Source organism: Equus przewalskii, chromosome 9 (genome assembly GCF_037783145.1).
Source record: "Equus przewalskii isolate Varuska chromosome 9, EquPr2, whole genome shotgun sequence".
Classification (NCBI taxonomy): domain Eukaryota; kingdom Metazoa; phylum Chordata; class Mammalia; order Perissodactyla; family Equidae; genus Equus; species Equus przewalskii.
In genome coordinates this window covers 72,832,941-72,845,560 of record NC_091839.1, presented here as the reverse complement: position 1 = coordinate 72,845,560, position 12,620 = coordinate 72,832,941, and the positions used below count along the sequence as shown (strand labels likewise).

The window sequence follows — 12,620 nt, the reverse complement described above, 5'->3', positions numbered from 1 at the left end:
GCTGCCTTCAACCGCCACCCTGAAGTGAAAGGAAAGGGGCAATACATGGAAAGCAAAGATGGGATGGACAGAGCAGGAAGGGGCAGAGAGCCTCCAGCTTCTCACCCACTCCACCATTTCTGCCTAATCCAGGTCACCAGCATCACCATGGACTACCGTGATAAGAGCTTCCTGACCCTTGCTCTTCTACCCAGAATCTGAAATGATCCTTATAAAAAGTAAATGATAGTTATGTCACTTCCCTACTCAGAACATTCCAACACCTTCCCTTCCTGCTCAGAATAAGTTTCAAAGTCCTTATGACGGCTTCCGAGGCCACACGTTATCTGGCCCAACTCACCGCTTCTTGAGCACGCCACAGCCGGGCTGACTTTCTGTCTGTTCCTGGAACACACTAGTCTTATCTCCTCTTCAGGGTGTTTGTGCCCACTGCTGAAACTCTCTCCCACCAGATCTTTTCAAGGCTGACTCCTTCCCATACTATAGGTCACAGTTCAAAAGTCATTTTGACTGTGTCTAACTTATAGGTGGAACTCAATAAATGTATGCTGAATGAATGAATGAGGATTATGAAAGCTTCAGCATAACATTAATAACTGAAGAATCTGGGCAACAGGGAAGCCTTGGTCAGTGGGAATGCTTGTTTCTCCAGATGATTTTGGAATATCTTGTAGAAGAGATGAATTCATATTCATCTAGAGCCCAGAAAATAGCAGCAATGTATAGAAGTAACAGGAGCATAGGTTCAGCCTAATAACGAACTTCCTAAAAATTAGAACAGTTTATACATCATTGTATTTCCTCAGTATTATTCATATAGCAAGTAATCAACAAAAGTGTTAAATAAGTGAAAGAATGGAACTATTTTATTGTATACCTGGAGTTGATTTCATTTAAATTCCAAAGTGAGGGCAGTTGTAATGATTTGCTTTATTAAGAATTCACTAGAGAGTGAGCCCAGTGGCACAGCCACTAAGTTCACACGTTCCGCTTCGGCGGCCCAGGGTTTGCTGGTTTGGATCCCAAATGTGGACCTAGGCAGCACTTGTCAAGCCACGCTGTGGCAGGCATCCCACATGTAACGTAGAGGAAGATGGGCATGGATGTTAGCTCAGGGCCAGTCTTCCTCAGCAAAAAGAGGAGGATTGGCAGCAGACATTAGCTCAGGACTAATCTTACTCAAAAAAAAAATTCACTCTAGACTTTTATTTCACAGCATACATAACTATCCTAAGGTCAAGACTTATTTGTTCTCAGGATATCTGTAGTGTTTGCTCTCTGAGCTATCAGCTCTCTCCTCAAGGCTGAATATGATGAATATGATAATTTCAGTTGCCAGGAACCTACACTCTATCAAACTTCCTGTTCCAGGAGGCAAAATTCCCAAGCCATGTCTACACGTGTCTTTTCTTACTTGTCCTGTATTCAAGTAGCATGCTGCAATCGTCTGGCATTGTCTAGCTACCTGAATTTCAAATCTGAAGGAAACCAACAGAAAATTCTTCCAAATCAAATTTCATCATCTTATTACTCGGCCCATAATGGTTCAATTTTGAAGATTTGCTGACTTTGCTGTTGTTAAAGAATATGCTCCCTATTTAGGATTGCATCAGTCTTTTAAAAATGTCTACTTCCCATGCATTTTCACCAGTCCTTTCTATATTAATTGAAATAAGTAATGCTAGCTCTGATGCCTATTACTTTGGGTCAAATTTTACATTTTTATTAGAACTCTCATTATTCTAACAACTTTGTTTTCCCACCTGTGTACTTTTGCATACGCTATTCTTCCTACAGAGGACCCCACCCACTTCCCTGCCAGCCCCTCTCTGCTCAGCCTTTTTGGCTCAGGAAAAAGCCTTAGCTAATCTTTAGAGACTTCTTTAGTCACTCAAATTCAGAGAATCCTCTATTTCTTAGAACTCCCATAGCAATTAAGGCCTAGACCACTAATCAGGCAGTGTGGTAGCTACTCTTCAAAGATGACCTCCAAAAATGCCTCTACAGCCCATCTGTTGTACTTCACAACAAGAGGTGGAGCTTTTTTCTCCCACCCCATCCACCAGCACAGACTGGTCTTGTGACGGCCTTGACCAATAGAATGCAGTGAAAATGGATATTCTAATACTTCTGATCCCAGGACTTAAGAGTACTAAAAATGTCCACTTCCAAACTCTTGGAGCCCTAATCCACGATGTAAGGCTACTGCACTGGAGAGAGAGACCAGATAAAGATGTTCTGGAGGATGAGACATTATGGGAAAAGAGAATCCACTTGGAGGAGACCTGCGGCCTCAGACATGTGAGTGAAGAAGTCATCTTGGACATCTCAGCCCAGATCATCTGACTGCAATGGTATGAGAGATTTCAAGCGAAACCAGCAGAAGAACTACCGAGCTGAGCCCCAGTCAATCCACAAAATCATGAAATAAAATTGATGTTGTCTTAGGCAATTAAGTTTTAGGGCAATATGTTATGCAGCAATAACCAAAATAGGCAGTCATGCTGGCAGCATAGCTTCTTATGGCTGAAATGGTTTTAAATATTAGCAAACTGTCCTGTGTCATGAGTTATTCTGTTATTTGCTCAAACTATAAATTTCTTAAGGGCAAGGAATGTGTTTTAATGGTTCTTATGTCCCTCACTCTGTAGCACAGTGCCCAATAGTACATACTGAAATAATATTTATTATCTTATCCACAGACTAAGTACTTTAGAGGCCCATCTAATTTCTTTTGGCTCTTAGATGTTTTAGAATAATGCTAATTTTGTTATAAAATCATTTCCTTACACACAAAAAAAACCTTGGTGGACTATATTATTAACAGGATTTCAGAATCCAAAAGATGATTTTGATATCATTTATATCTTTTACCCTTATTATTTTTCATATATGAAGAAGCATTGTTACATAGTTATTCAACTATAACAAAATAAGAAGAAAATATAATTACTGTGAGGCCTCCCTTAGAAACCAAAAAGAAAAATGACTCAGCTGCATCTAGAAATAAAGTAACATTTAAAATTCCAAATGACTAAGAGTAACATTTTATTTTATTACTCAAGGGCATAGAGTCTATATTACTGGTAATATCCCAAAGCACTTTAGAAGACTTATGTGAGTAACAATGAAATGATTGCATTTCCAGAAAGGACACTTAGCAAGTTTATTGCTGGTTCTTTCTGCACTTCTTCAGTGATTCAATCTTTTGGCTTCACGTTTTAACTTCTGCATCACTGGAACCTTGTCCAAAATATATTTAAAATAACCATGTACCTTCAGAGCCTCATTCGTCGAACGTACAGGAATATTTTGCCAATTCAATGATCTCATTGGCTAAATATCTTTCGCTGTACAATTCTGCACCTACAGCACATATCATTTAGGGAACAAAATATACTAGGTATACCTGATAATCTGGTTATGTTTATTTCCTATGATAGAATTGTTATAAGTATACTGGTCATATCATTTGAAGGCTTGTCTTTATCTAGGATCACAGGTGGTATTAGAAAGCAAGAGAATAAAATAATATGCAATTTGAACAAAACGAAAAGACAACCCAGCAACTGGGAAAAATATTTGAAAATCATTTATCTGACAAAGGATTGATCTCAAAAATATATAAAAACAACTCAACAACAAAAAAACAAATAACCCGATCAAAAAACGGGCAGAGGATCTGAACAGACATTTTTCCAAAGGCAATATACAGATGGCCAACAAACATATGAAACAACACTGAACATCACTAATTATTAGGGAAATGCAAATCAAAACCAGAATGAGATCTCACCTTACATCAGTCAGAATGGCTATTATTACCAAGACAAAAAACAACAAACGTTGGAGAGGATGTAGAGAAATGGGAATCCTCACACACTGCTGGTGGGAATGCAAACTCGTGCAGCCACTGTGGAAAACAGTTTGGAGATTTCTCAAAACATTAAAAATAGAAATACCATCTGATCCAGCTATCCCACTGCTGGCTATTTATCCAAAGAACTTGAAATCAATGAGCCAAAGAGATTTATGTACCCCTATGTTCATTGCAGCATTATTCATAATGGCCAAGACATGGAAGCAACCCAAGTGCCCTTCTATGGATGAATGAATAAAGATGTGGTATATATAAACAATGGAATACTACTCAGCCAATAAAAAAAGACAAAATCATCCCATTTGCAATAAGATGGATGGACCTCGGGGGTATGATGCTAAGCAAAATACACCAGACAGAGAAAGACAAACACTGCATGATTTCACTCATATGCGGAAGATAACAAATACATGGTTAAAAAGAACATGAGGGGAAGGGGATTGGAGGGTGGGTGAAAGGGGTAAAGGAGTACATATTTTATGGTGATGCACAAAAATTAGACTCCTGGTGGTGAGCACGATGAAGGCTATTCAGAAATTGATAAATAATAATGTACACCCAAAATTATACGATGTTATAAACCATCATGATCTCAATAAAATTACTAAAAAAAATAAAACTACCTAAATAAAGGTCATCATAGAAAATTTTTTAAAACCACAATTTTTAAAATATAATTTAAGATGTTAAATGTTGAAACTACAAACATGGAATACAAATTAAAATTTTAAAGACATTTGAAACCACATATGTAATATTTTTCATATTTATGAAATGTGTTCATGTTAATATATACAAAAAAATATATACATATAAATTATATATAAAAAAAATACAATGAAAGCCAGACCTGATGGCCTAGTGGTTAAAGTTTGGCATGTTCCGCTTCAGCAGCCCGGCTTCTCTTCCCGGGCATGGAACCACACCACTGGTCTGTCAGTAGCCATGAGGTAGAAGCAGCTCACAGAGAAGAACTAGAGGGACTTTCAACTAGGTTCTGAGGCTTTGTGGAGGGAAAAAAAAAGAGACAGAGGATGATTGGCAACAGATGTTAGAGCAGGATGAATCTTTCCCAGTATAATGAAAATATACACAAAAAGTAACGTATGCATCATATATATAATGTATGAAACATGTATACATGTAAATAATGTAATATATGTAAAACAGAGTACACATATTTTCTACATGTGCTGTGTAATCTGGGTTTCCTCTGGCCACACAGTCTAAGAAAGCAATAGGACAAAAAACAGTAATGAATGTCCTGATTCAGTATTCAGAAAACTTAAAGAACTTCAGCCCATTATGTTAAGGTTTTTAACTTTAGGGTTTAATACATTCTTTGTAGAATCAGTGGGTTCTACAAAACAACTCTTCTCCCAGAGACGTCTACCTAGTATATGCATCTCCTTCCTTTAATGACAGAACTTTGATTGTGCTCGGAGAGATAGAGTGCCAAAAACAATAAGATAGTTAATAACAAATTTAACCAAGGAGGTGCAAGACCACTGAAAACTCTAAGACATTGATAAAAGAGACTGAAGAAGACACAAATAAATGGAAAGCTAACCCGTGTTCTTGAACTGTAAGAACTGATATTATCAAAATGTCAATACCACCCAAAGCAATCTACAGATTCAATGTAACCCCTATCAAAATCACAATGGCATTTTTCACAGAAACAGAATAAACTATCCTAAAACACGTATGGAACTAAAAAAGACCCCAAATAGCCAAAGCAATCTTAACAAAGAAGAAGAAAGCTAGAGGCATTAGACTTCCTGATTTCAAGCTATATTACAAAGCTATTGTAATCAAAACTACTGGCATATACTGGCAAATACTACTGGCAAAAAAACAGGCACATAGACCAGTGAAACAGAAGACAGAGCCCAGATATAAACCCAGGCATATATGGCCAACTAATTTTTGACAGGGGCACCAAGAGCACACAATGGGGAAATTATAATAGTTTCTTCAATAAATGATTTTGGAAAAACTGGATATCCACATACAAAAGAATCAAACTAGACTCCTATCTTACACCACACACAAAAATTAACTGAAAATGGATCAAAGACTTAAATGGAAGACCTGAAACCATAAAACACCTAGAAGAAAATATAGGGAAGAAGATACGTGACGTTGGTGTTGGCAATGATTTCTTGGATAAGACACAAAAAGCACAGGCAACAAAAGCTAAAATAAACAAGTAGGATTACATCAAACTAAAGAGCTTCTGCACAGGAAAGGAAAGCATCAATAAATTGAAAAGGCAACCTACAGAATGGGAGAAAATATTTGCAAACCATATATCTGATAAGTGGTTAATATTTAAAATATATAAAGAACTCATACAACTGAATAGCAAGAAAGCAAATAACCCAATTAAAAAATGGGCAAAAGGCATGAATAGACATTTTTCCAAAGACACACAAATGGCCAATAGGTACATGAAAAGGTGCCCAACATCGTTAATCATCAGGGAAATGCAAAGCTAAACTACAATGAGATATCACCTTATACCTGTTAGGATGGTTATTATCAACAAGACATAACAAATGTTGACAAGGATGTGGAAAAAAGGGAACCCTTATACACTGCTGGTGGGAATGTAAGTTGGTGCAGCCATTATGGAAAATAGTATGGTGGTTCGCCCAAAAATTAAAAACTGAACTACCATATGATCCAGCAATCTCACTTCTGGGTATATATCTGAATGAAATAAGATCAGTATCTCGAAGAGACGTCTGCACACCCATGCTTATTGTAGCAATATTCAAAATAGCCAAAACATAGAATCAAGCTAAATGTCCTTCAATGAAGGAATGGATAAAGAAAATGTGATATTTATAATGGCATATTATTTAGGCATAAAAATGAATGAAATCCTGTCACTTGAGACAACATGGATGAACCTGGAGGGCATTACACTAAGTGAAAGAAGCCAGACAAAGACCAATACTGTATGGTATCACTTATATGTAGAAGCTAAAAATAAAAGGTCAATTTCATAAAGGCAGAGAATAGAATGGTAGTTGCCAGGGCTGGGAGAAAGGGGAAACGGGGTGATACAGACCAAAAGGTACAAATTTTCAGCTATAAAAAGACTAAGTTCTGAGGCTTTAATGTACAGCATTGTGACTACAGTTAATAATACAGTATTGTATACTTGAAAGTTGCTAAGAGTAGAACTTAAGCATGCTCATAAAGAAAAAAGTTAACTATGTGAGATAATGGATGCAATTATCTTAATATTGTTAGTCATTCCAAAATGTATATCAAACCACCACATTGTACACTTTAAATATATACAATTATATTTGTCAATTATTCCTCAATAAACTTAAAAAAAATCATTTTTTCCAGACTCCACTGCAACTAGTGGTAGTCAAGACAAGTTCAAGTCAATAAGATGAAAAGCTTTTTCTCTCCCTGATACAAGCACCACCCTTTCCTGATTATACTTTTAGTAGGAAACACAAAGGTGATACTGGAGATACAGCAGCTATCTTAAAACTATGGGGATATGCATGAAAATGAGGAAAGGTCTTCACCTCAAATATTGGGGAAACACAGAGAGAGCCCAGGAGCTTGTTCAAACATTTAAGCCATTGCAGTAGTTGTAAGCTGCCTACTTTTCCCCTTTTTGTCTAAGCTGCTATATTTGGGATTTCCATAAATTATACATTAACACCCCAAAAAAGTCTTCTAGATCATAGTTTAAATCAAAGTTCTAATTTATCAATGTCTCCTCCTAACTAGTTAAATTAAAAGCTGAAATGACTTGGACACTAAACAAGACTCTATATAACTTTTTTCTTTTGTGAGTGCTCCCAGATCTAGCAGCTCCTCTTTATTTCAAAACTTTTCATAGTTTTGTGTAATTTCTTCATATCTGATCCACTGCAACAGCTTTCAAAGTAGTTTCACTGTCTCTATTATTTATTAACCCACTCACAGTTAGTAGAATAATCTTCAGAAAACCATTTTCTTTACTTACAAACCTACTCAAGGAACCTCACTGACTACCTCCTGTCCCCTGCCCTGACTCTAAATTCCCAGTGGTTCAAGTCTCCCACCAGCTGGAAGTCTTCAGACAATCTCTTTAATCTCAGCATACATGCCCCGCACTCTAATCTTGAGTTCATCTTACGTTTTATTCCCTCCTCTTTGTACCATTTCCTATGTGTTTTCCACCAATTTGAAACCCTCCATTATCCTTTTCCACCAAGTCTGAATTTGGTGCCAAAAAAAAAGTATATGAGGAAGCCTCTCTAATCCAAATCCTTTACATTATCTCTGTGATTACTATGACCTTGATTTCTAAAAAATTTTACTTGCAAATATTTAAATGAATTCTATGGTAAATACTTTCATATAAATATTTAGATGGTAAACTTCTTGAACGCAGGGATACTGTCTCTCTTCCACTCTACTTGAGTGATTAGCACAGAGCAAGAACTAAATAAATGAACATGCCCAACATGATTGAGTCTATGGTATATATTTACAAACTCAGAAACTATTCACAAGATGACATTTATAAAAGGTTTATTAGATCTCAAAGAGACCTATGCAGGTATAGTTCATTAATACTTAATCTACTTAAAATCTAAATTAACCAAAAATGTACATATATCACTGAAAATAAATGAGTTTATCAGAATTAAGAATGTTCTTTTCCTCTGGGCAAGCAGAGGGAAAGTCTGAACAATCCAGTTACAATGAAAATCTAAAATCTAAATAACAGTTATTTTTTCCACAGCACAGGGTGCTCTATGCACAAAATCACAGGTTAGGAGCATCTACTCAATTTACGGATCTGATTGTCTCACCAATCCACCCATCCCCCAACTGCTCTATGCCGGGATTTGTAGCTAAGTATATTTATAAGTATGGTATATTTAATCACTATATGAAAATTTTAAAAACAGAAACTTTAATGGTTTAACTCACAACTTAAAGTTCAACGTTTTCTAAAATAAATAAAAATTTCATTTGTCTCGAAAATTGCCATTATTTCATTAACCAAACTGTTTGTGCAAAGAAGCTAATGAAAGATATGTATTCTTTTTATATTATTCATTTTGTAATACAAAAAGTAAGGTAATTTTCTAAAAAATAACTATAGAGGAGAATTTTATGAAAGAAAAAATTCTTTTCAAGGCTCCTTCTAACTTGAACTTAGATACAAATAAAATGTAACTATACTATACATATATTAGATTGCATTGTTTTTCCCTGCATAGTACATATAATAAAATAGCATACTCAATCTCAACTTTATTTTCAAATTTGAATTATGTTTAGCATTTATGTTTTACAACTGCAAAGTCTTAAAATTTAATGTCAGTAGGAATCAAAATGAATGTTTTTCCTCATTTAAATCTTGGCAATCTTAACTCAAAGCTCAGAGATAAAATTTGATTTAAAAGTCCACTAAGGACAAATTGCTTAATCAGAAGTCTGGACTTCACAATTAAGGAATTTCATCACCCACAAAATATGGGGAGAAAACTCATATGCCCACAAAACATAAAAATTCTCATTTTCATTTAATGCTTTGTGGATCTGAGCTAGGGAGAACAAAAAACAGACAAGTTTTTCTTCCTTTACTAGTTATTGAAATCCCTAAACAGTAGTTTTAGAAAAGCCTCTTTTCATCATAAACACATATTTTTTTACACACAAATAACATTTTTCTTTACACTGTGATATCCTAGTTGTGGTTCAATCTTTACTCACGTACATTTCTGAAAATGTATAATTATATCACAATTCCATTTTAATTATCTCTGACCCCCAAATTTACAACATTTAAACTATTAGGCCAGGTGATCTGAGTTCATTATAATGCTACCATCCCAATAGTCTGTGCTTCTTCCTGAAAATTAAGAAATTAAAAAATTCCAGTCATTTCACATTACTCAGATCTCAAGACTCACTAGGACCTTTTTTTTTCAGCCTTTTTGTCTACATGAAAATGGGCCATCGCAGTCCTTTGTTTTTTTTGGAGGGGTGAGGAAGATTGGCCCTGAGCTAACCTCTGTTGCCAATCTTCCTTTTTTTTTTCCTCCCCAAAGCCCCAGTACATAGTTGTATACCCTAGTTGTAAGTCATTCTAGTTCTTCTATGTGGGATGCTGCCACAGAATGGCTTGATAAGCAGCATGTAGGTCTGCGCCCAGGATCTGAACAAGTAAACCCTAGACCACTAAAGTGGAGTGCACAAACTTATCCACTACCCCACGGGGCTGGCCCTGTCACAGGCAATTTTGAGCATAATCATGAGCACCAAGTTACTTACTTCTCTCTGAATCTTAGCCTCCTGATTTGTGATTTAAGTAAATAATTGCAAATAATATCTATCTTACAGGCTTCCAATAAGGACTAAATACCTCAACCACCATGCAAACGGGGTGTCTTCTGAGCTTTTACTTACTCACAATTTGCCTGGGTATTAAACTTACATTATACATCCCACACTGTATCAGTATTTCTCCATCTTCATGCCTCTCAATCTATGTTGGGTGGGTGAAAAGGTTTGGAGAGGAATAAGAACCACAGTAAATTTCCTCCATTCAAGTTTTGACTTGTACTAAAGTGAATAATTTTATTCACCCAGTCACTAGAGAGCTAATTCTTATAAAAGCAACCTTGATAGGAAAGTTACATTTAGAATGAATGGGGGAGGGGACAGCATCAGACATGGATTGAGGGTCATGTGTTCACAAGAATCAGGATGCCTGAAAGTTCAGTGCAGGGGAGGAAGAGGAAGAGCTATGAAACGCTGAGGAACAAATGGTGGTGAAAGGACTCTGGAGACAGCAAGAGAAGCAGCAATTTTTAGCAGATTTCATAAACAGGGAAAGGGAAATCTATCTAAAAAAAAACTTTAGAAGCTTTAGAAGCAATAGAAAACCCTATACTGTGACTTTATGAAAGCCTAGAGTTACCATTTGTATTATTCTTCAGAACTTTTGAAGACAGCTTTCTATTCCTTTGAATGTGACACAGTAAAGAGTAGGCCAAAACATGTCGTGTTTTAAATGGTTTCCATTGCTCATCCATTCAACAAACATGTTACTGAGTGCCCACTGATGCAGGCACAGTCATACATTTTGCAGGGACACCATTCAGAATTCTAGATGCCAGGTTTAGTACCTGATGCCTCTGGGAGACACCCTAGAACTAAGCCTAGAGTGCATTTTCACCATCCTGTCAAATTCTTGGAGTCAGGATGCAATGGATTTAGCGCAAGACCAATAACTAACTGCATGCTATTGTGGTTCCTGGCACAGCATCATAAAGGAAACATTATGATTATTGAGATAAGAAGTACAATGTGAGAAGGTCCATTTTGGTGCTGAATATACAGAGAAGCAAATCCTATATAGCACTATTATCTGTGTACTATATTCAAGAAGTCTAAGAAATTCCCTTGGGAATTTGCAAATTGGATGTGCATTTCAACTCAACTTGCATAGATGCAAGAAATCTTAAGAAATTTGAAGTAATTTGGGGTTGCAGTGATGAGGTTGATGGGAGACACACTTGGATGAGTTCAAACATTTTGCCCTATTCTATGGCCCGAGGCCAAATTCCCTAAGAACTTGGCTGCTGCTATTGGACTTGTAATTGAGCAAGCTTTGAAACCAATGGTAATTGCTACCAGAACCTGAGAAAGTTTTGGAAAATACCATGCTGAGAAAGAGAACATAACTGAGTCATGGCTAGGGCCACTAAAATTGGCCAGGAATGTCAAGAAAAATGTCAATTTTTAAGTTTTCCAAAGGGTTGTGTACTCAAATGCCTACAGAGGTGCAACAGTCATAAATAAGTAAAGGAAGCCTAAGTGGAGTAAACCAAAGTGAATGTCTTCATCTAAAGCGAGAAGCTACGATTTAGGGCCAACTGACTAGGGATGTATTATTGCTCTACTGTCCAATTTTTCAAAAGAAGCCAGAAATTAAATTTGTACATGGAATTTTTTAATGTAATCAACTAATTCAATTTTTTAAAAAACTATGTGGGTCAAATAAAACTTCTCTGCAGGCCAAATATAGTACCCAGGCTATAAGCTTATAGTCTCTAGTTATTCCACCCCATTACAGATCGCCAGCTGATGAAACCGCTCCAATCTGAACACAGACCGCTTTCCCCAGCTGGTCTACTTGTTATGAAGTCAACATACAAATCCCAGATACTCTCCACTTGGCAGTCATATACTGTCTAGGCAATGCTGCTGTTCACTAAAGAGATCTTGGTGACTGTGAATCCACAAGGAATCCTCAAGCTGAGACTTAACAGACGTAGGCCATTTTTCTTTTAAAATATATTTCTATGTTAATTAGAAATGTTTTTAAAATAAAATATAAGTATACAGGCAAAAACTGTCCCAACTTCACTAAGATATATCTTTGAAACATCTATCTTCCAGCAGTTTTCCTCTTGTTCTTATACACAGCTTTGGACAAATCAGGATGATTCTAGTGTGAAGCTTAACTCTGAAAAACTTGTTTGCAGTACAAGCAATTTCTACAGAAAATCATAGGGGAAAAATTAGAAGTAAAAAGAGAACATAGCAAAAATAACTAAATGCAACAGATTTAAGAAAAGTTACCAATAAAACAGTTTCTCCCTTTTATGCTCTTATACAAACAAAATTAAAGATATGAGGGAGCTCAGAAGCATTACAATCGCGTGTGGTTCATGGACTTGACAATAAGGTTCAAGGC

The 12,620-nt window shown here is 36.3% G+C and overlaps 1 protein-coding gene across 2 annotated transcripts in view; it reads right to left on the bottom strand.

Moving 5' to 3' along the window:
• Positions 1 to 3,024: 3,024 nt before the first annotated feature.
• CENPW (centromere protein W) overlaps positions 3,025 to 12,620 on the bottom strand; it is a 30,342-nt gene continuing 20,746 nt past the window's right edge. Inside the window, exons 3-4 of one of the 2 annotated variants that reach the window (XR_011522103.1) lie at positions 4,731 to 4,883; positions 3,802 to 3,913 (exon numbers count right to left, since the gene is read on the bottom strand). Coding sequence is in view for 1 of the 2 variants with exons in the window: in XM_008544721.2 (XP_008542943.1) it covers positions 4,842 to 4,883 (42 nt within the window). In the remaining variant the exon portion in view is untranslated. Of the gene's footprint in view, positions 4,884 to 12,620 lie in introns of both variants that reach the window. The other variant, XM_008544721.2, reaches the window with a different exon arrangement.